General features: G+C 42.6%; 2 protein-coding genes across 6 annotated transcripts; one reads left to right on the top strand and one right to left on the bottom strand.

The window, feature by feature from the left end:
- Positions 1 to 6: 6 nt before the first annotated feature.
- On the top strand, positions 7 to 16,389 carry mrtfba (myocardin related transcription factor Ba). 5 transcript variants are annotated; one of them, XM_023395562.2, is made up of 15 exons: positions 7 to 197; positions 5,638 to 5,703; positions 5,896 to 5,951; positions 6,119 to 6,194; positions 6,484 to 6,645; positions 6,786 to 6,967; positions 7,136 to 7,258; positions 7,365 to 7,612; positions 8,248 to 8,419; positions 9,065 to 10,114; positions 10,265 to 10,378; positions 10,862 to 11,011; positions 11,169 to 11,303; positions 11,424 to 11,484; positions 11,839 to 16,389. In XM_023395562.2, exons 1-15 carry the CDS (start codon positions 35 to 37, stop codon positions 12,351 to 12,353), a joined length of 3,273 nt encoding a protein of 1,090 aa, XP_023251330.1. In that variant the 5' UTR covers positions 7 to 34; the 3' UTR covers positions 12,354 to 16,389. The 5 variants fall into 5 exon arrangements, with proteins under 5 accessions (XP_023251330.1, XP_087026983.1, XP_087026986.1 ...); XM_087170857.1 differs by having other exon boundaries at positions 6,484 to 6,672; XM_087170858.1 differs by lacking the exon at positions 7 to 197 and adding an exon at positions 3,962 to 4,219 and having other exon boundaries at positions 6,484 to 6,672.
- On the bottom strand, positions 16,343 to 19,529 carry LOC147817399 (uncharacterized). The gene is made up of 5 exons (XM_087170861.1): positions 18,958 to 19,529; positions 18,227 to 18,343; positions 17,915 to 18,076; positions 17,670 to 17,796; positions 16,343 to 17,081 (listed from the first exon to the last, which is right to left on the bottom strand). Exons 1-5 carry the CDS (start codon positions 19,241 to 19,243, stop codon positions 16,973 to 16,975), a joined length of 801 nt encoding a protein of 266 aa, XP_087026987.1. The 5' UTR covers positions 19,244 to 19,529; the 3' UTR covers positions 16,343 to 16,972.
- Between the last annotated feature and the right edge of the window lie 3,386 nt (positions 19,530 to 22,915).

The following is a 22,915-nucleotide window of genomic DNA, read 5'->3' as shown; positions in this document are numbered from 1 at the left end:
CCAACCCCCCACCCACCCCCTTTCCTGAGGCATAATGGATCCCCAGGTTTCGCAGTGGCAACTCGGAGCAGAGGGGGAATGTGGGATGTCAAGTCTGCTAGTGCCGAGTCCCCAGAGCGAGGCGGTGACCCATGAGATGGAGGAGCTGTCGCTGCAGCCCACACAGAGCCTGCCTCCGCTCAGTGAACGCAAAAATGGTAAGGACATATATTTGTGTGCAGGCCCTGTGTGACCCTACTCAGACAGAAGATGCATTAACCCAGACAGCTGGAAAAATAGATTTGTGCCTCCTCTCTCGACAAAAACTAAGGATTCAAGGATTCAAAATTAGGGGTTATTCTTAAAAAAGTCTTGAGCTGAGACATTTGTCTATTAATCAAGAAGTCAATTGAAAGAAAAACAATTTGAAACTATTTTGATAATCTGCTGTTTTTTTTAGTTTGTTTTTGAGCAAAATGCCAAAAAAAAGAAATCCTCAGCTCAAGTTTCTCTCTGTTGTGATTTGCCACTTTTTTCCATTATGTAACAGTAAACTCCTCCCACCTTCGGGGCTCAGACTGTTGTCAGACTGTCATCAAAAAAAATCTTGAGTATTTTATTTATTTATTTTGAGTCATTTATCAAGTAAAATGTAAGTAGATTACGTACAATGCCATTTTATTCATTATATTTGTTATTATTATAATACTTTTTTGACAGATTGTCAAACGAGCACTTGTAAGGCGACACTTCAGACTCTTCTCATTAAATAAAAACACAAAAAACCTGTAAAGACACTGATTGTTACTCACAGAAAGACAATTACATACAATATATGAAGTTGCAGCTTCTTATGTTCTCGCTAGTGAAGCCTTACTGTATCTTTTGACAGCTGTTACTTAAATATCACACACTAAACTTTTCTGAACACACTGTTGTATTAACGCCAATAAATCCCCCATTAACTCGTCTCTTTTCTGAGCTAAAAATGTTATTCTCAAGATGCATTATCTTCTAACACATCCTAGTATATTTTTCGTGTGAACATACGGATTGTAGTGCGTTACTCATTAGCTCATGTAACTGCTCTGTGCCCGGTGCTCATCAACCACTGATGAGTCAGCACCAGAATCACAAATCGTAGTCACCAGTCTGTGGTTATTGCAAAATAGTTACATGCACTTGTGCTGCCGTTTCGCTGTGAAGATCCTCTGAGACGATCGTACTCATGCTGTAATTCTGATTCTAAAGGATCTGATAAATCACTTAGCAGTTATATTATTATATTATTGATTTAGTTATTGTCATCAAAACCCTCCACTACCAAAGAAAGTGCTGCAGCTGGGGGGTGGGCGCCAAAAGATCCTATCACAATCTTTTTAAGTAGAATCACGATCCACGATCTGAATCACAAGTCTCCCCACAAATTTAGTTGAGCTCGTGATCACATGACTAGTTGTGCATACGGTCGCCTGGACACAAAGCCTGTCACAAGGGCGCAACTCACAAATGTCTGCATCCTGTTTCCGCTCTGATGTCTCCCTTTGTTGCAACTCTTCCAGCATGGTGACATGAGTGGCAGCCCAGTTTAAATACCCTGCATAACATAGATGGTCAACACTGCACGCACACAAGCACATGCTCCCTGAATCAACTAATCGGTTCAAAACGAACCATGAAAGTGAGCCCTGAAACCTCCTCCAGCTTCTCGTCTGCAGTGCACATTAAAATGATCCTCATCATGTCAGCCAGCCCGTGTGCTTCTCATCACCCTCACGCTGCCGGTGTTGTTTTGGCATCCACACGGGACTGACTCAGACACTGATGGATGGGTACGCGATTACCAGACTTTAGGAGCGGGTTAGATTGGCTCTTGCGTGTGCCAGCTCCTAATCACGGCTTAGATGGCGTAGGGAGATCAGTTAAGTCCAGTCGTTGTGATATTGATTGCCGTGCTCAGAAAAATCTAATTTGTCAGATACAGTCAACAATAGGGTGTTTAGCCAGAGCTGTTCCAGACTGGATTAAACATGTTTTGGATAAATGTTGGATTTTGTGCTTTTGTGCTGAAAATCCTACATTTGGTGTGCTGTCTGCTGCTGTCTGCAGGAGAGCGCAGTAAAACTCTGCGGTGGAAAATTTTGTGGCATGTCAACAGTAGTAGCACACACTCATCTTGGCTTTTGTCATTTCCCCCCTCCAGTAGGAACACACACACGTCATACTTTCCACCCTTTAAGACATCCCTAGCACTTTGCCAACCGCAGAGCCCTTTCACTCATATTGGTTTCACCACGCAGGTGTTAATCTGTCCACCATCATGACAGGTGGGAGCGTCTAAGACCACTTAAGATGTGTGTGGCAGCAGCTCAGAGCGTCTGTCTGTCTGGAGGGAGAGAGAGGAGTGCTGCGTCGCAGGCAGAGTAGGATGTCGAGACTCAGGACTGAGTTTGTAGTGACAGGGAATGAGAGTAAGAGGTTGCCTTTAAACTGAAATCATTAAGGTTATTGATACAGGGAAAGCCTGTTAATAGAATCAAGGAGTCAGTCAGTCAGTCATCTTTGTGGTTGATGAATGAAGGCAAACCTTTTAATAATCAAAAATATGGGTATGCCATAAAATCCCAAATGTTAATAAGACTATTACTGTTGATTACTATGTATTTATTACTATTACTGTGTGGGGTGTATATTAAAAGTTGACTGGTGCACATTTGTGAGAGGTTTTAAAACGATGAATGATGCCTCTCTAACCCTTTTAAAGTTGCTTGAGTAAAATGCTGCGGCTTGTATGAATTATTGTTGTTATTCAACCTTTAGTCAGATGTTTTTTATAAGAAAGACCAGAGTCATGCTTGGGTGCACACACCCTCACCGGAGGGGAGGAGTTGAAAAGTAAGGCAACAGCAAATAAATGTATTTCTGAACACGTGAAACTATTCCTGTAATAAAAGCATCATGTGATTTCTGGTCGGCCTTTTTGTAGCTCTTATTATTTGCTATCACCTGTCTATTTGGCTGCTTACCGCTGTCATTTATTGACTGCAGGTGAAACTCGTACATTTATATTGAAGCTTGTGTTTTCCTCCGTGGACCTGCAGAGCACTCTGATCTATACGTGTCCGTCTGTCTGTGGATAAACAGCTCAGTCGCATCGTTCACCTCTCTCCTCAGCCGGCTGAGGTCACAGGTCAGCATGTGTTTTTCAGGCTGAACAGTATTTTCCCAGAGGAATTGAAGACAATGACACTGACTGGAAGTCCCTATGAATCACCTTGAACAAACATGTCCTCACTGCATAACTTACTCTAACTATTCGCTGAGTGCAGTCGGGGTCGAAAGGGTTTATCTATCCTCCTTCACAGGAGCCAGGGTCAGTTCTCTGTAAATGTTTCACCACAGCTGTAGTTTAGATTAAAGTTGGAGTTTTTCAGGGCAAAAAGGTTACGACAGTTTTTGTGTAGGGATGCAACCATTGGTCCCTGAGTTACCGTGTGATAATGAATGGACACCAAAGTTGTCGGCTTTTTCCCGTCAGAGCAAGAGATTGTGTTTTGCTGTAAACTGTGACACGTCCCTTTCTGTAAATGGAGAAGTATCTACTCAAGGCCAGTATGTAATATGTGCCAATGTACATGTTCTACTTAGTGTGTTTCCTCCCTTTGTTGTAAGCCAATTTACAAAGTCAGGTTAAAGCTGTAAAGAACTCGTGTTGCTGCCACACAGTCGTCCTTTTAGTGTGAAGATGCAAGTTGTTTCCTTTTGTTGTTGCCTTTTTAGTCATATTCTTGACTGTTCCACAGTAGTTACAAGGAACCAGTGGTGTCCTCCACATCTGGCTGTGTTTGGTTCGCCCACAGCCAGAAAATACCCTATCACAGACTGGCTGAGTGAGAGAGGGAAGTAAGAGTAGAGAGGGAGGGCGGGGGTTGTGGCTCTGTAATAAAAAAAGAAAAAAAAGAATAAAAGTTGGGGAGGGAGAGAGAAATAAAGGACGGACCAAATGTTGGTTCTCTAATTCTTAGTAGTGCTGCAGTGCTGGATTTTCATCATTCGATGGATCATGTTTCAGAGTCGATAAGCAACATATTTTGGGCTTTAATACTGAGGCTGTCTCCCTGGAATCCAATGGCTTAATCACTCAGTTGTGTTCTGGACTGTTTAATGTGCCAGGAGACTATGGCCTGTATGGAGGTAGACACCATGAGCAGCTGCTGCGCTAGGTTCAGAGCAAGAGCAGGTGAGCGCTCCTCTTTCTTTCTTTGTCATTGTGATGCTGAGGGTTTATAAAAACATACGTTGTGGGAGGCACCAGCTTGAGTGCAGTGGTTGAATCATTAAAACAGCAGGTTTTTGGGCACATATTAACAGACTGTGTAATGTCATATACCCTGGTAGAGTTAAAGGGAAATGATATGAAGCATCATCCCGTTCTTAAAAAGTAAGTTGTGTAAGAAGTTGTGCTCGGTAGAAAATCAATACGTGGCACTTATTGTTGATATTGTGGCGGCGCGCCACAAATTAAGGGTGCCCCTTTCCATCGCCCGCCAATTGTTATTGGCTGATATTCGTTCTAAATAGTTTTGATCAGATGACACAAAACTTGCTGGACAATTTCTGTACGTGCAGCTAAAATGGCTTCCTGGGTTCATCGGTCCGGCAGTTATAACATATAAACAGTCAATTCATGATACTTTCCAATTTTTTTCACATCATTTTGAAATGTTTGTTAGCTGTCTACTTGCAATCCCATGATGCTTTGGGTTGAGCCTGTCAGCCAGTCCGGGCTGTGTTCCTGACTGGGCATGTGTGTGACAGGTCTGATTTTAAATGCATCATGCAACGGTTTTTCAACCCATTCTCTTATTTATGGATGTACACTCTCAGAGCAGAGCCATAAAATGATCCTGTCAATGTCATGATTAATGTGCAGATTCTCCTTTTGTGCATTTGGATAGAAAAATACAAATAGCTTTTGATGTGTGTTGGTTGGAAAGATTTTGACTGACAACATTTGTCATTATTGTTCTGTGTGTGATTTGAACAAAGAACATTCAATTTCCACTTTATTTTTTTCTTTTGTCTTTATGGTCGTATGAGCGTTTATACATTCATGTGACATCACTGCAGGAACGTGTATCCTGATAGTCCAGGTTGGCCTTAAAAAAGATGCATGGAACTTAATTGTGCATTACAGGGTCGAGGTTATAAAAGGAGACCAGTCCAATCAAAAATAGGTAAAAATGGCTCAGACATGAGCAGATTGAGACTTAATTTTGTTAAGAACAGTTAAAAAAAAAAAAAATGTTACATGATGAAACTTCAAACAGACCCCCTGATCAGTGATCGGTATGAGCCGATAATGCTTCCAGCAAACGGTGATTGGGGATGGATCCTGATCGGAGCACCTGTACCTCAAATGAATCGGTGTATGGGAAACGCTGCATTATATGATGATGATATTAAAAATTAAGACCGGCCTCATGACTAGAAAGCAGGATATGAGTCAAGTATGTGGTTACTTCCTCAGGTTGATTAAATTTTCTTCCTTTTCCTATTGTCAGTTTCCCTTTTTCTGTTTTTGTATACTGCGTTATCAATTTTCTTTTCTACTCAATCTGTTTTTCTTTATGACATTTTTTTCCATTCTGCTTTCAGTCCTGCAGTTGAGGCTTCAGCAAAGGCGAACCCGGGAGCAGCTGGTGGACCAAGGCATCATGCCACGTGAGTGTCGGTGCTGCTCGATGTCCACCACTCGCAGAAAAGATAATGTGGAGTGGGCGAGTGTATAATATCACACTGATAGCTGAGACAATAAACATGTTTACTCTATTATTTAATCTGCATCACATTGTTTGTGTACAATATAGTTGTGCTCAGACTTGATTGCATTGATGTAAATGTTATGTCTTGCAGCTCTCAAGAGCCCAGCGGCGTTCCACGGGCAGATTCGCAGCTTGGAGAGAGCGAGGGTGAGGCACAGAGTTTGGAAAACAAAGTGCTCAGTCTGCACCTGAGAAGCAGAGGAAATGCACTCCTGGTGTTGAGTTACTCAATGCTGCATGAAATAATAGATCATGAAAATTAAGCTACCTTACTGACGGTTCTGTCAATACATTTTTATTTATTTTTTTTTTAGACTGAGAATTTCCTGAAGCACAAGATCCGCAGTCGTCCAGAGAGAGCAGAGCTGGTCAGGATGCACATCCTGCAAGGTACTGATAATTCTCCATTTCACAATAATGTACATTTCATATTTTAGTCTGTTCTGTAAAGCAGAGGAATGGAAAGACTCTCTTCACTGTAGCACAAAGAAATTCCTCCTACTGAATATATGTTAAGCAGTGGAGGGTCGTGCAGGCAGGAACATGGTCAAATATTTATTACACATTTCAACCATCATAAGATTCAAGTTTGTGCCAGACTATAAACAAATGAATCTTCCCAACATGGCAAACAAGAAATCTACAAGCTGTGTGACATGTTGTTTTCCTCTTCCCTCAGAGACCGGAGCAGAGCCCTCACTACAGGCCACCCAGATGAAGCTGAAGAGGGCGCGGCTGGCCGACAACCTGAATGAGAAGATCGCCCAGCGACCTGGCCCGATGGAGCTGGTGGAGAAGAACATCCTGCCGGTCGATTCCAGCCTTAAACAGGCCATCATCGGTGAGACGCATGGCAGCAGAGATATTAGTGCGTTTCAAAAAGAGATCTTTACTTGAACAACCGTGATACAGTGAATTATAAGAGCAAGAGATGCAGTGAGCGGACATACTTAGACTTAGAGCACCCTGCTTGTCTCTCAGTGGGCCAGGTGAATTATCCCAAGGTGCTGGACGAAGACAGCTGTGATGCCCTGTCCCCGGAGCAGCCGGCCAGCCAGGAGTCTCAGAGCTCTGTCCCCTCACCAGGCGAGAGCAAAGCACCGGAGACGCCCTCTCCGGTTCCAGTTCCAGCTCCAGCTCCACTATCGAGCCCCATGCTGCAGGTCAGATGAGAACTAGTGCTGGTGTAGTACTGGTGTTTGTGTACGCCTGCTCAATATCCCCAGAATGTTTTTCTAACTTAATAACATTGATATTGGACTTTACAGCGTTTATGAGAAGTTCTGTGTTTGTTTTGCAGTTATAAGTCTCTTTTTGTTTTTCTTATTCAGGCGTTCCCTGTTGCTACACAAGCAGGACAGGACTTTGTGAAAGTGATCTCTACCAATGAGCTTCCCGCCTGCCGCCCGGCTGTCATTCCTGCTCCCTCCAAACCCGGCCCAACACTGGTGAAAGTAAGGGGCCACCGCTTAATCTCACCTCTGAATGTAATACAGCGTCTTTGTTTGCATTTCAACGCTGCTGGGCAAAACCGAACGTTAAACTGTTTCCTCCCAACAGCAAAGCCAGCAGAAGACGCCCTCGGAGAAGAGTCGCAGTAAGAAGGGCAAAGAACCGAAGCCCAGGGTGAAAAAGCTCAAATACCACCAGTATGTTCCTCCAGACCAGAAACAGGAGGCCAGTGAAGCACCCATGGACTCCTCTTATGCCCGACTATTGCAGCAGCAGCAGCTGTTCCTCCAGCTGCAGATCCTCAGCCAGCAACAGCAGCACTACAACTACCAGACCATATTACCAGCTCCACTCAAGTATGTATATAAAACATTACAAATACAAACAACAAGGCAAACTTTGTCCCATTGATACATAGAGTTCTGTTGCCTCAGCTGCTGTTGTAGTGTGTTTTAAAATTTTAACCTTTTCTTTTTTCCTGTAATCTGGTTTGGCTCGCCTCCATCACTCTTTATCAGAACACGCCTGAAAGCAAGCCAAATATTGTTGTTTTCAACAACCCAGAGGGCCATTAGCTAGTTTCCAATAACAACTCTGTGTCTAATCATATTAATAACTAACAGGATGTTGTTTCACCAGCTGCTGTTTTCATATATGTCCTCTCAGCGGCGGCACGGCCGAGCTCCCTTTGAACTGCGCTCGTGTACTGTGGTTTGGTTGACTGGCTTTGTTAGTGAGGCGCAGGGCACAGGATGGAGGCTCTGTTCATATTGGGAGCAGATTTCCTCTCTGTGTTTCCTCTCTTTCACTCCTCTCTCTTTCCAATTATCTCTACAATAATACTCTTTTGTCTCTTTCTCCCACCTCCTCTTCCTCTGTTTCTGTTTCTCATTCATGTGATGCGCAGAATAGTCTAAATGATTTCCTCCGGCAACGGTGACCTCAACTTTTTTGTGTCTCCTCCTCCTCCTCCTCTTCCTCCTCTCTGTAGATCTGTGGCAGAGGGTCAGGGCAGCACCGCCAGCAGCCTGCCAACCTCCATCGTGGTGTCTCTGCCCACCGCCCCTCCACCTCCTCCTCTGCCTCCAGCTCCGGCTCGGCTGAACAACTCGCTGTCTAACCGCAAGCCAGGAGTCTTGCCTGCCAACCTGGAGGAGATGAAGGTATTTGGAAACCCCTGTGTGTATCGGCAAACCCTTCACCCCTGTAGCTTGGAACAGCATCCCCCAAAGAGTTTAAAAATTATTGGAACAATCATAAACCAAAGAGGGGCTGACCCTTTTGGCTTTATAAGCCTGCTCAGCTGTTGAAACCAAACTGTGTCAAGATATTACAAATCTACATTCAACAAGGTTTTACTCAGGAAGTTTTACTCAGTATTTTTGCCATTTGTTATTCATCTTGTAGTTGTGTGAGAAGTATCACTTGTGTCAGAAGTTAACCTTTGACCTGTAGGATTTCTTTTACACAGTGAGACATTTTACACACCAGCACTTAAAGGAGTATTTCGATTGTTTGCTTTCTTGCCGAGGGTTAGAGGAAAGAATTGACACCATGTCTGTCCAGTAAATATACAAAACATACATACATAAAGAGTTTAGTTTGGATAAAAACTGTAGATCATAAATGATGTTCGTTAGTGAGCTTTATAGGTGCTGTTCCCCCACGTTCACTGTCTTTATGCTAAGCTAACTGCTGGCTCCAGCTACACATTTAACGCACAGACATGAGAGTAAGAAATGCAACAAACATGCATTATTCCTCCGGCCCTCGTATAAAATGACCTGATCACGTTTTTACCTTCGTAGGTGGCGGAGCTGAAACTGGAGCTAAAGCTGCGCAGCCTCCCTGTGTCAGGAACCAAGACTGATCTGATAGAGAGGCTGAAGCCTTTCCAGGACAATCCCACCACCTCTGCTCCTGTCACCATTCCTCTTGCCACTACCACCTCCATCCCCATGGAGGTCACCACCACCACTACCACCACCCCCGCTGCCCTAGTCCTCCCAGTCCAGCAGGTGACTCCAGAGAGCATGAGCTCCACGCCACCGGTCTCGCCCATCCCCAATGATCCCTGCACCCTTCAGCAGGATGGAGGCATGTCTGAGGCTCCTGAAGTACAAATGGTGAGCTCCGGCTCGGCAGGTCCGCGGTCCTCCCCTCTCTCGCCTTTTCAAGTCCCAGAGGAAAAGGACAGGAGGCTCCACGAGAAGGAGCGGCAGATAGAGGAGCTGATGAGGAAGCTGGAGCACGAGCAGAGGCTGGTGGAGGAGCTGAAGATGCAGCTGGAGGTGGAGAAGAGAGGCCAGGGCTGCACTGCCGACTCTCTCTCTGTATCTCCCAAACTCACCTCTATACCTGCCATGAATCCCGTTCCTACTGTTCTGAATTCAAATGTAGTAAAAATGGAGGGTGCAGTCCTGTCAAACTGTTCATCCACCGCTGCTACCATCCCAAACTCTGTCCTGGGCTCCCGGGCTCTCACCAGCCCCCTACCAACCGTGGTGAAGTTGGAGGACGTGACTGTTTCTGCTGGCAAGCCGATCCAGCTCCAGACCCAAACCCAGCTCCTCACCCAGATCCAGCCCCAAGCCCAGCCCCAAGTCACCACCAGCCCGCAGCTTCTCCCCCAGTCACAGAGAAGTCCCAAACTTCAGACCCAGGCCCAGTCCCAACCTGCAGCCCCCAGCCTGCAGCAGTTCTTTATCAGCCACTCAGGTGGAGTCTCCCAAGTTCTGGGTCAGCCTCAGACTCTGCTGACCACGACTGGCCAGGCTGGGACTCAGATCCTCCTCCCAGTCTCGCTGCCCAACAGCGCTACTGCAATCCAGCTGCCAAGCACCGCTGTCAGCCTGCAGGTGAGGTCACAGTTATTATAGCATGTTTACCTGCTTGAAGGGACTTAAAACAAGTGTTGAACGAATTAGGTTTAGGTTCAGATGAGGAGACGCAGGGTTTACATACAAAGTTTGTGGTCTTACACTCCCTGTTATTTCCCCACGTCTCAGCCTGTTCTCCAGGCCACAGTCTCAAATCCAGGCCTGTCAGTTCCTCAGCTGCAGAGCACTAAGATGGAGACGGCACCCAGTCAGCAGTTAGCCAACCACAACCCATTGCTACAGGTCAGTCGCACCACATAACTAGCTCCACCTCCACTCTAGCGACTTTTGCTAACATGTAGTTTTGCACTTGCAAAATCAAAAGTTTATGTGTTACTCTTGTATGTGTTGTTGTTATACAAGTATAAAACAATCCCAAACCCCTGTAATGTGTCCTGTGATGGTGATAACTGGACTGCTGTAGCTGATGTTAGACTTTTACTAAAGATTATATTTAGATCTTCCTGTGACTGTAGCTCGGTGTGAGAGCTACAGAGATGTGTGTTTGTCCCATTTGCTGCTCTTTTAGTTCCTCTTTTAATACGACAGCTATATTTGGTTTGTGTCACATTTCTGACTAGTATGACTGTGCTGTGTTTAATTTATGAGGCAGGTGGGTTGAAGGGGATTTTTGTGGCTTCAGTTGCATCTGTCTTGTTTTTTGCCGTGCTGTTTTTGATGATATCAAGCCCGCGTTGGACTGATGACTCTCCTGTGTCCCGACAGACTCTGACATTGTGCAATAATACCACTGGTCTGGAAAACCACACTAGACCTGAGATGAATCGCCAGTGTTTCCTCAGAAGCTCCCCAGAGACCAGGGTCTCTCCACAGGCTTCACCCAACCACCACATGTCCAACGGACCCCTTAATAAGGTATCAGCTGACTTACTGGAGGGGAGGGGGCGGTTAGTTTGGTTCAGTCTCTGCTGCTTACTGTATACTTTTTTTGAGATGACAACTTCTCAACTTGTATTGGTTCGGTCCTTAACTCTAAACCTCAATTTTCTCCATCTCCCTCTCGTTCTCCCAGTCCCCTTCTCCCCAGCCCACCTTCATCCTGCAGCCCACCTCTCTTATTACGCAGCCTCCCAAAACAAGAGAGCCTCCCCGCTATGAGGACGCCGTCAAACAGAGCCGCAACATGCACATCAACAATGTTTCACAGGTTAGATATGCACCAGCCATCTGATTCTGTTTCCAGTTTTTCAGCCTTGAGGATTTGTTTCACTTTTTTTTTTTGTACCAGCCTCAAGCCTCCTAACACCATTGACTGTGTCTTTCTCAGGTTCCCACGGCAACCAGCCAGCAAATGGATGACTTGTTCGACATCCTCATAGAGAGTGGAGGTAACTTGGTGCAAAGTGACAGCACAGCCCTGAACAATCTGTTTATTATGAGCAAGTTTAAAGCTTTTTAGTCTCAGGGGAAAAAACTGAGAAAACTGCTGTCGCTCTTCTCACAGTGTTCTTTATGTAACCGTATGTTACCTCTTATGTAAACAGAATTTGACCAATAATAGCTGATTTCTTTAAGATACTCATAAAAAACTAAAAAAATCTTTCTTCAGTATCAGCGTTTGAGGTTTAGTTCTCCGTACAACATTCTTTAAAATCAGATTTAAAAAGTCAGTGAAGCCCCTGTCGGTTGAATCCTAATAAACATCCATGTTTTTTATTCCCTGACCTTTGTACCCCCTCCAGAAATCACACCATTTATCCAGCAGGACCCCCCCGTGTCTCTCAATAAGACCCACCCGGTCACAGCCAATATCACCACCCTGCCCGTCAACACTGCCCTCTGCAGACCGCCTCCACAGATCCATTTGGCCCCCCCGCCCACCCTGAGCCCCGTCATCGACCCCAGCCTGTCCAGCCTCTCCTCTCTGGCCACAGACAATCAGCTGGAGGCTTTTTTGGAGGGGACACTGGCTGGGACATCACCAGTCTCAGACCCGCGCACACAGGGCCTGATGGAGGAGCTGCAGGCCCAGCTGATGGACCAGCAGCCCTACTCACCCATGGACACATCAGACCTGTCCTTCTGCGACTCCTCCTCACCTCCCTCCTCACTGAACATGGGTCTGTCTGACCCGGCACTGGACAATATGGAGTGGCTGGACCTCACCATGCCCCCGGGGCCCGCTGGGGCGCTCACACCACTGGGGATCCCCACAGATTTCCTGGATACACACGACCTGCAGCTGCACTGGGACTGACGGCGCTTTCGGGTGAGGAAGCTGGAGGAGAGTCGGCTGAGCAGCTGAGCCGGGAGTGAGAGATGGATGGATGAAGAGAAGAAGAAAGGGATCGGCGGCGGCAAAGAGGTTGAGAGTTTAAACATTTTTTTAAAAAAGGAAACAAAAAGAGGAGAAAACGTGGCACTCCTGTGCTATTATCACTCTTTTACAGTACATCCATACCATCTGTAATATTCCCACTATACTACAGTAAGAGACACTGTACAGGCAGTGCGCTGATCAAGCTGAACTACAAGCAGGAGTTTGCACAGCTTTAAAAGAGGACCTGTCATCACTAAGGCGATTGTGATAAAGGGATTTTAAACACAGTAGACTTTCTCATTGACTGACATCATGATTTTAATGATGATTTACAGAAAGGAGGAGACAAAGCCAAACTAAGACTGGTAGCATGGACTGTTTGTAAATACTGTTCAAACCACACTAATACAACTTGACTTTTGTCTCGGTCAGAGAGCCAGAGCTGACGCCTGAGATCGTCCACTTATTCCCACTGGAGGTTCGGCCTGTGACGACTTTACTGTGTAAGTACAGTAACTAAATGTGCGAAAGGCTTCCTAGATTGTTCTGTAGGTGTGTCTGATGTGAAGGCCTTTGAACCACTGAGGCGTACTGTGCCATAAGATCTTATATAAAAGCTGGTAGTTACAGCACAGACCACAGACTACAGATTAAATCCAGTCGTTGAAGAAAAAAAAAGGGAGATTAGATTCTAAAGAAGGATGCGTTTGAGTCTTGCCTTGGACGTAGGTTGTTTGGGATGATGTCAGTGCAGCATCAGTTACTGACCGATTCGCCCAGGAATGTCTAAGTGCTTTGAGAAGTTGCTTCAGCCTGTCTGAGGTGCTGGACAGTCAAACCCTTCTCTTCCCTTTACAATTCGAGGCCAGACGTGCTCAGTCAGTCACCGAGCCAGGTTTCAAAAATTCCCCCAGCTGAGAAAGAGGTGGAGCCTCTGTTCACACTGGTCCACTCTACCACATACTGTAGATTATTGTGTTTGCTGACTAATCTGATATGTCCTATCAGATGTGACTGTTTTTCCTCTGACCTATCGTGACCCCTCCGGTCAAGCTGATGAATGACTGTAAAGAACAAAGACTCGACTCCAGTCGGATGACGAGAGGAGGAAGCTCCTCCGTCAATGTGAGAGCTATGCACTAAAGAGGCGGAGAGATCTAGTGATGCGCCTCATTCACCTCAGAACAAAGAAATGTGAACTTCGCATACCCAAGGTGATCGTTAATATGAAGTGATCGATATGATTGAGATCAGCGTAATGATCATGTGGCCAATCAATCCAGAGATACAGCAGTTGTTGTCCAAGTCTCTAATTTTGAATGTACTTTTGAAAAGATCAAAAAAAAAAATAGGACTTTACTTACATAGTCGGCAGCTTTTTTTTCCTCTGAAATTAAACTGACATAAAACAGTAAAAAGGGAACAAATATCAGTTTATGAGACATGCAGACACACATCTGTAACAGGTGTGAACTGTGTGTACGCTGCAAGTTATATCAAGAATTAAAGATGTCTTTGGAGACGATGAGCTTTATATCTAGCTGTCCTACAGTATCCCTGCACTTTGTCTGTGCGTGTGTTTGTGTGTGTGTGTGTGTGCGCGTGCATGTGTGTGTGTGCGTGTGTGTGTGTGTGTGTGTGTGTGTGCGTGGAAATCACTGCAACGCTAGCCAACAAACGCGCCAGTCAAAATGACCTGTATCTGACCTGTAGAAGTTATCAAGAGACCAACCAGCAACATCTGGCTGAACGTGTGATGCGTCAGCCGCTGAAAGTTTGTTTCCTGACCGTTTGTTTGTGTGAGAGATGCATGTTGATTTAGGTGTGCGTGCGTGTGTGTGTGTGTGTATGGATTTGTCTTCCTGTCTCTCTTGCATGTACGTCTGTGCGTGTCTCTCTGTGTGCATGATTGTATTGCGCGTTTAATCTCGGGCTGTTTCCAGCTCTTTCTGCGGCCGTCGGCCTCCAGTCGTTTCAAGAAAGTTGCTAATATCTATGAAATCAAATCATTCGCTCTCCAGTCGCCATATTCCAAAAATGTACTCTTCAAAAAGGCTTCTGATGACTGTTGTACTGTTTTATCAGTCGGTGTGATACATTCAAAAACGCACAGACACCTTTTGAGGTGTGACACGCGGCGGGGGCGTCAGTGAAGAGGGCTCAGCTCCTTTTTAAAGCCGTGATAAAATATTAATGTTTATTTTCAATGGATTGCATCATATCCCGCTCAATCTTTTTTTTTTTTTTTCAAACCTGAATATTGATTTAGGATAAATATTCTTTTGGGATTGATACAGTCTTACTGTATGGCACTTTGAAATAAGATTGCTTTTTTTTTTTTTCTTTTTAATTCTCTTTTAAATCGATTCTATTCATTGAAATTACATTTTGCATTGAACCACTTTATTGTGTTATTACATCCATGGGCACTAGAGGGCGCTCGCTCTCCAGTTGTGGCATGACGGCACATTTTCAGTGGCAACTGTTACTTCAGGGTCATTTTCTAGCAGGAGAAAAAGTAAAAGGGGCTTTTATTTTGTTTTGTTTTCGTGTTTTTTTATTTTTTTGCATTTTACAGAGATGCATTCTCTGCCTGTATAATGCTGATTTACTGTTCACATCAGCAATAATGTGGAGACCTGAGCAAAATGACTGAGAGCCCTCCATGTCAACACTGTCTCGTCATCGTATAAGTATAACACTCTTACTGCTGCAGATGCACATTTATCATCAGATCAGGTCGAGACACTTGGATGTTCCCAAATCCTGGTTACGTTTGACCCCCTGAAAGAGTCGGCTGAATACTGTACAGACCTGCTTCTAGGCTTTGTCGCATGTTCTCGCTGTACCTGTACGAGCAGGTGTAGTCGTAATTCTTTTCTTTTTTCCCACGTTGCTGCGAGTGTTAAATCCTTCGTAGGATGAACAGTAAGAGTCACTAGTTGGTTTATGCGTATCCTAAAAGCGATGATGAGTTAATTGTGTATTTTGTTTTTCTCTGTCATATTTTGGTATTTTGTTGTCTAAACGGCAGTGGAACATATTATCATGTTTTGTTATATATGTTTTTTTTATTTTAGGGTGAAACGTAAAAGGAAAAAAAAAAAACATTTAATCTTGTTTTCATGTTGGTGTAAAATCTGTAAGCGGAGATTTCATGTGTATATTTTTGGTTTGCAGAGTTTTCTTTAATTTTCATTTTTATTTTGCATATCAGACATACACAAACCTCTTGGCTGCAGTAAATCTACACATGACTTCCACTATGATGTGACACCACTTTACCATTGGCCACTGTGGTTGCTGACTGGCCAGACAGGGACAGCTGAAAGCAATAATGGCTGCTCTCCCTTGATATACTGTACTGTATGTCAAATCCTGCCTTGATTTTATTCATGTACGAGCCTTTACTGCATAAACAGTAGTACATTAGTTTTTAAGCTGACAAGCACTTCATATCTGAGTAGATAAGTGAGGGCTTGTTTGAATAACCCTCTTATATTAGAGGGTCGTGGAAGCGCCGTCAATCAGGCTTCCACATGTTGACCTCAGCTCTCCGGCTCGTCCTCACCCACCTTGCGCCGCTTATCATCGTCGTGAACATTATACATTTTTCGGGGTGGAGGAGCTGAACTTAAGAACAGAGCTCTGTACAAGACGTCTCATTGCATTACATGTATTTTGGGCACATTAGTGGAAGCACAGGCGAGAGGCACCGAGGTTCTCCACCCTCATCATTTGATTTATGATCTTCATTGTAGCCGAGTCTCCTCTCTTATCTCCACCACCCATGCCATGCCTCTTGTTGTTTGTAATGCCATATGTTTTGCACATTGTGTATATATTTATATAGATGTAATGCATATTTTTATACATGTGTAACATCCATGGGCTCTCTATTTTGTAAATACTCAAAAAGATGTATATAAGTACTGTATGCCTTTATGTGTCAATAAAATTTGGTGTACTGTGACGCCTCTGCAGAAGTTAATTACAGATCAATACACTTTATAAAAAAAATACAAACTCATATATATTACAAACAATATGAACAATAGCCGTGTTGCCTTTGAAAGAACAGAAACTAAAGAATGAAGGAAGCCACTACATTTGAATTGTGCTCGTCAGTGTATGCAACAGTTCTTTGTTACACTGGTCGGGTCACATGCCCGACATTTGCATATGTTCAGCAAGGGATTTCCATTTTCCTTTCAGATAACAGATATTCACAAATATATTTCCCTAATACCAAAGAAACCGGTCACAAAGGTCAGCAGGTTGTTGGTTAACCTTCGAGCTGTATCCTTTCATCAGCAACAGTCACACTAATGAAGTGAGCACTGAGTGACATCACAGGCCAAGGCAGTTCAAAAAACTTAGTTTGAAGTTGTCTGAGCGTTTGCACCAGTGTTGTAGTCGACTCCAGGCACATTTCCAACATCAGTTGTCGAATCAAAAGTACAAGAAGAAGAACAAGTCCTTGTCCAGATGAAAAACCCAGTGTGTTGGAGAGTTTCCTTAATGAACTGCTGAGGAGTAAAAACAAAAGCTCCATGTCAGAATGGCTGATGGGTGCCTATGTGAGCCTGACACTGGGGGCACTGGTGCTGGATGTTCTTCATCCGCTTCATGAAGAAAGGGATCAAACAGCAGCCTCCGACGCACCTGTCGGCGAGAAAACAAACATGTGACACGTCATGTTTCAAGGTCAAATGTTAATCTTTGCGACAGCAGTGTCACTGAGCTCTCTGCAAAACAAGTTTGTGTTTTCCTACTTTGACTGTAAGAGTCAGAAGAGAAGATCGACATCACTCTCGTGTCTGTCTGTTAACTATGAGGCTTTACGCAGAAGATGGTTAGCTAAGCTTAGTTAAGCATAACGACTAGAGGCTGGTGGAAACAGTTAACCTCTGACCCTCACTGACACGTTATATAATATCTCGTTTGTTTTTATCTATGCAAAAAAACTGCTGGGCCGAGAAACAATATGACCTGCAAGAGTTTCTTTACACTTACAGACTTTGTACAGATTAAATAAATGCTCTCAGGCAGATTTAGCTAACAGTCTTTATGCTAAGCTAAGATCATTTCCTGGCTTTAGCTTCATGTGCAGTGGACAGACATTGGAGAGATACTAATCTTTTCATCTAACTCTAAAAAAAAAAAAAAAATTATAAAGCGTACTTCACCAAATGGTGAACTATTCCTTTAAGACTAGTTTTAACAGCAGCCTAGCACGCCAAGAAGATTTACCCCATCATGGAGCACAAGCAACAGAGCAGCCACATTGTCTCGCTCACTGTGCTGCGGGTTTCTGTGAAGATGACCTCTCTACAGGTCGGGCACCGGGTGGCGGCCGGCGAATCGCCCAGACTGTCCGCTTGCCCACGGGAGAGACAGAGGATACTGTTACTGGTCTAATAGCAAGTAGGGTGTATTGAAATTCACGATATGCATGTTATATGAGTGTACTGTGTGAGTGGGGAGGTGTAACCCACCTGGAACGATCATGTCTGTTGGTGTTTGTGCTGCAGATAAAGTTTTTATGACGGGCCCCTGTGTGCCGTCCTCCTGTGTCAGCTGAGGTGGCGGCAGCATGTAGATCCCCCCTGTGGGTGTCTCGGTTTTGTAAAAAGTGGGACGTAGTGCATCCCGTTGACCTGATTTAAAACATGAGCAGCTCAAACATGTTCATGGTGCCACTACAGATGAAGTAAGAAATATCTGGTTGTTGAGTATTTGACAGTAATACAACGTGAGAGTTTTAAACTCCCATGTTAAGTGGAAAAAAGCCTGGAGATTTAAATTACCGTCTTTTGCTGTGCTCTTTCCCTGTTTCTCTAGCTCCTCCATCTTAACCAGCAGCTCCTCCAGCTCCTTCTGGATGGTCTCCAGCTCACACACTTCATCACTGTCCTCGCACGTCACTGGAGACACCACAGTGTCAGAGGAAGCTTACTAAGTTACAGAGCTACTGTTCACCATTTTTAATTATAGCATATAAAAAGAAATATACTACGTGCTCATTTATCTTTCTCGAAGATAATGAAATGGAAAGAAATTCTAGCTAGCTCCTAGCTTCAATAGCTAACCTTATTATTATCAGCCTTATTATTATCAGCAGGGGAAGGAAAAAAGCTTACATTAGCTTTCTGGCTAAAATGCTATGACACATTAAAATAAACGAACCCGTAAAAGACAGAAATAAATAAATAGATAAATTAAGTTTTAATTTATTTCATCAACAAAAATGTTTTCTTTTTTTTAAAATTCGAGGTATTAAGAACAGTATTAGGCTTAATATTTTTTTTACACTCGACCCTAGCAACCCTACTAAAAGGTTATTCGTCTTAACATTTTGTCTTGTGAGTTTTTTAAACTTTTTATTTTTTTCGTGACTAAGAATTATTGAAATTAAAATCTTGTGAAAGCAAAATCACTCATATACATACAACCTGTGACAACGGGTCACAGGTCACAGGGTTATTTAACTGGAGTGATGTATTATGTTTTTAATCATCAAATTAAGGCGCTGACTCACTTCCCTCTGTGGTCTCGCTGCCATTATCCCCCTGTTTCTTTCTGAAGTGCTGCATCTTCAGCAGAAGGAAACGCCTGTTGTGTAGCTGCTCTATGCGGAACTTGATGAGCGCCAGCGATGGGGGGTCTGTTTTTGTCTGTGGTGTCTCCTGGTTGGATTTAGGCTGATGTTCAGACTCATCCAGCTGTTTCTGTTGTTCCTTTGAACTGACTCCTGTGTTCGATGTCACAGTTTCTGTCTGACTCAAAGACTGAACAGGCCCCTCGTCCTGGTCTGTATTATCCATACTGGCTCAGAGAAGTTTAAACCGAGTGATGATTACTCCAACTGAAGTGATGTAAACCAGAGGCTCAAAGCCGAAGTCCTTAAGGAACAAGGTTACACCTCATAAAGATCTCTCAAAATAAAAATAAAAATAAAAAAACAAATCCCAGGAAAAACTCATCCGAATAATAGCTTGAGACATTGAGAGCAGCTCTGACAGAGGCGGTAGTGAATGTGACTGACAGATCCAGATGACAAGTTGAAATGATGTGTGCACAAACAAATTAGTATCAGTGAAACTGTAAAACATGAAAATATTGTCACCTGGGCGTGTGCAGGAAAATGGACAGTGGCTGATATTAAAGACAGACTGTGGTCATCCAGAGGTGTTGACAGCAATTTATAGGCATCAACCAAGCACCAATAAGGACTAAGCAATATTTGAGTCTGGTGACAGCTGTGTGGTGGTGGTGGTTTGTTTATGTTGTCAGGTCAAATCTGATCAAGCCCACACAGTCTCGACGAAGCAAATTAGCTGAGTATTATGGTTGTATTATATTTAAGGTTGTTGTTTAGTCATGACCATGAAAATCATATGAAAGGGGGTCAGAGGAACACACATCCAGCAGATACAGAGCAACACAAACATGAACAGTAACATCAACATAAACAGATGTGCTTCTACCCACCTGACAAATGTATGTCCAGTCTTTACTCTGGACATACTCTCTCTAACAATTGTGCTGTTTTATTCGGTTTAACACTTACGTCTCGGTTGATTATTATTCTAAAAATAACACGAACCTTGTAGTGTTTGGTAGAACACAGTGAACCTGCTTGTTCAACTGTGAAATGTAGCAGTTGGCCCCATATGACAGTAGCCAGCAACCGTAGCATCAATAAAGCCCGGAGCCACTTTATAACATCAGCAGAGCAGATGATGTCTGACCTATATTCCACACACAAAAATCACTCCATGCATATACAGTATGGTGGTCTGAGAAAGAAATAAAGGCCAACAGACTGTAATTTAATGCGCATTCAGATAAGGAGGGAATTTCATAAGCCTTATCTGTGACCTTGTTTTAATTTCCGTTTTATTCCAGGTTACGGTATGATAAGGTTTCATCATCAATCTGTGTTCCTTGGTGTTTCTATGGCACTTTAGAGGTCACTGGGCCAATGTGCTCAGCTTGAGAAAACACAAATGTCATACACAGAATTAAATAAGAAATGACGATTATACATTTTTAGATTTTTCAGTGTTTTAAGTGCTAAAGAAGAGAACAAAACCTCAGAATTATAGTGTGTTGTTCTAGCTGGCTGACCACTAGATGTCAGGATGGTACGCTGAAGGAGCGGGTCGGGCCTACAGAGGATTATGTTCTCAGTTTACAAGGCTGACGTCACCGGTCCTGCAGTGGCAGACCTTCATCCATCCATCCATCTATTCTTTCTTTCATCCCTCAGTGCGTGTACCAACCTGAAATATTAAGGAGCTTTATGCAAGCCTCATAAATTCATTTTTTTCTCTCCTTCCAGTTTTAAGAATGATTCGCCCCTCCAAGCACAACATATCCACTTTTTACAGATATACTCAGACACAAACACATTTCTCAGCTGCTTGTTTGAAATTGTGTGTGTGTGTGTGTGTATATGTATGTGTGTGTGCATGTCAGTGTGAGAAGCATGCAGATCAGATAACAGCATAGTATGTGTGTGTGCACCACCTGCCAGGGTATTAATCACCCAGGGAAGGATACACATAGTCATTGATCGATAATGAGCTTCATTATTCAGGAACAAAAAGTTGTCATGTATTGTTGCGCAATAGTTTTACTGTAATTGTGTGAATGTTAAAATACTAGGAACATTGATACACTCCTGACCTGAAAAAAGTGTCAGAAATGTTTTTGGAGGTCAAAAAAGACATAGTAAGTCATAAAATAGTATATTAAGCAAAAAAACATCGTAGTATAGTAAGGCATAAAAAGTCAGAAAAAACATCATAGTATAGTAAGGCATAAAGACATCATAGTATAGTAAGACATAAATACGTCATAGTATAGTAAGGCGTAAAAAGTCAGAAAAAACGTCAAAGTATAGTAAGGCATAAAAGTGTCATAGTATAGTAAGGCATAAAAACGTGATAGTATAGTAAAGCATGAAAACATCATAGTATAGTAAGGGAAAAAAAGGTCATAGAATGGTATGGCGTAAAAATATCATATTATAGTAAACCATAAAAAGTGATAAAAATGTCATAGTATAGTAAGGCATAAAAAGGTCATAGTAAAGTAAAACATCATAGCATAGAAAAAGTCAGAAAAAATGTCATAGTATAATAAGTCACAAAAAGTCAGAAAAAATGTCATAGTATAGTAAGGCATAAAAAGTCGGAAAAAACGTCATAGTATAGTAAAGCATGAAAACGTCAAAAAAACATCACAGTATGGTAAGGCGTAGAAATGTAATATTATAGTGAGGCATGAAAAGTCATAAAAACGTCATAGTATAGTAAGGCATAAAAAGTGACAAAAATGTCATAGTATAGTAAGGCATAAAAACGTCATAGTATAGTAAGGCATAAAAAGTCAGAAAAAATGCCATAGTATAGTAAGGCATGAAAAGACATAAAAATGTCATAGTATAGTAAGGCATAAAAAGTGACAAAAATGTCATAGTATAGTAAGGCATAAAGACGTCAGAAAAAACGTCATAGTATAGTAACGCATGAAAACGTCATAGTATAGTAAGGCATAAAAAGTCAGGAAAAATGTCATAGTATAGTAAGCCATAAAAGGTCATAAAAATGTCATAGTATATTAAAGCATGAAAACGTCATAGCATAGTAAGGCATAAAAAGTCAGAAAAAACGTCATAGGATAGTAAGGCATAAAAAGTGATAAAATTGTCATAGTATAGTAAGGCATAAAAACGTCATAGTATAGCGAGGCATAAAAAGTGAAAAAAATGTCATAGTATAGTAAGGCATAAAAAGCCATAAAAACGTCATATTATAGTAAGGCATAAAAAGCCATAAAAACGTCATATTATAGTAAAGCATAAAAACGTCATAGTATTGTAAGGCAAAAAAACGTCATAGTATAGTAAGGCATAAAAAGTCATAAAAACATCATAGTATAGTAAAGAATGAAAACGTCATAGTATAGTAAGGCATAAAAAGTCTGAAAAAACGTCATAGTATAGTAAGGCATAAAAATGTCATAGTATAGTAAGGCAAAAAAACGTCATAGTATAGTAAGGCATAAAAAGTCATAAAAACATCATAGTATAGTAAAGCATGAAAACGTCATAGAATAGTAAGGCATAAAAAGTCAGAAAAAGCGTCATAGTATAGTAAGGCAAAAAACGTCATAGTATAGTAAGGCAAAAAACGTCATAGTATAGTAAGGCATAAAAAGTCAGAAAAAACGTCATAGTATAGTAAAGCATGAAAACGTCATAGAATAGTAAGGCATAAAAAGTCAGAAAAAGCGTCATAGTATAGTAAGGCAAAAAACGTCATAGTATAGTAAGGCATAAAAAGTCAGAAAAAACGTCATAGTATAGTAAGGCATAAAAAGTCAGAAAAAACGTCATAGTATAGTAAGGCATAAAAAGTCAGAAAAAACGTCATAGTATAGTAAGGCATAAAAAGTCAGAAAAAATGTCATAGTATAGTAAGGCATAA

Source organism: Seriola lalandi, unplaced genomic scaffold (assembly GCF_002814215.2).
Source record: "Seriola lalandi dorsalis isolate HSWRI2012SDOR001 ecotype SW California unplaced genomic scaffold, Sedor1 jcf7180002054965, whole genome shotgun sequence".
NCBI classification, from domain to species: domain Eukaryota; kingdom Metazoa; phylum Chordata; class Actinopteri; order Carangiformes; family Carangidae; genus Seriola; species Seriola lalandi.
The sequence above is the reverse complement of the archived record's forward strand: the minus strand, read 5'-3'. Positions and strand labels throughout refer to the sequence as shown.

Bases quoted from the DNA above. Each gene is read 5' to 3' on its own strand.
- mrtfba (XM_087170857.1), top strand. From the start codon at position 35: ATGGATCCCCAGGTTTCGCAGTGGCAACTCGGAGCAGAGGGGGAATGT. The intron at 5,952-6,118 runs GTGAGGCACAGA...TTTTTTTTTTAG, and splicing joins GCAGCTTGGAGAGAGCGAGG to ACTGAGAATTTCCTGAAGCA. The intron at 6,195-6,483 runs GTACTGATAATT...CTCTTCCCTCAG, and splicing joins CAGGATGCACATCCTGCAAG to AGACCGGAGCAGAGCCCTCA.
- LOC147817399 (XM_087170861.1), bottom strand. From the start codon at position 19,243: ATGGATAATACAGACCAGGACGAGGGGCCTGTTCAGTCTTTGAGTCAG. The intron at 17,797-17,914 runs GTGGGTTACACC...CCCGTGGGCAAG, and splicing joins AACAGACATGATCGTTCCAG to CGGACAGTCTGGGCGATTCG. The intron at 17,082-17,669 runs GTAAATCTTCTT...TCTCGCCGACAG, and splicing joins TGCTTGTGCTCCATGATGGG to GTGCGTCGGAGGCTGCTGTT.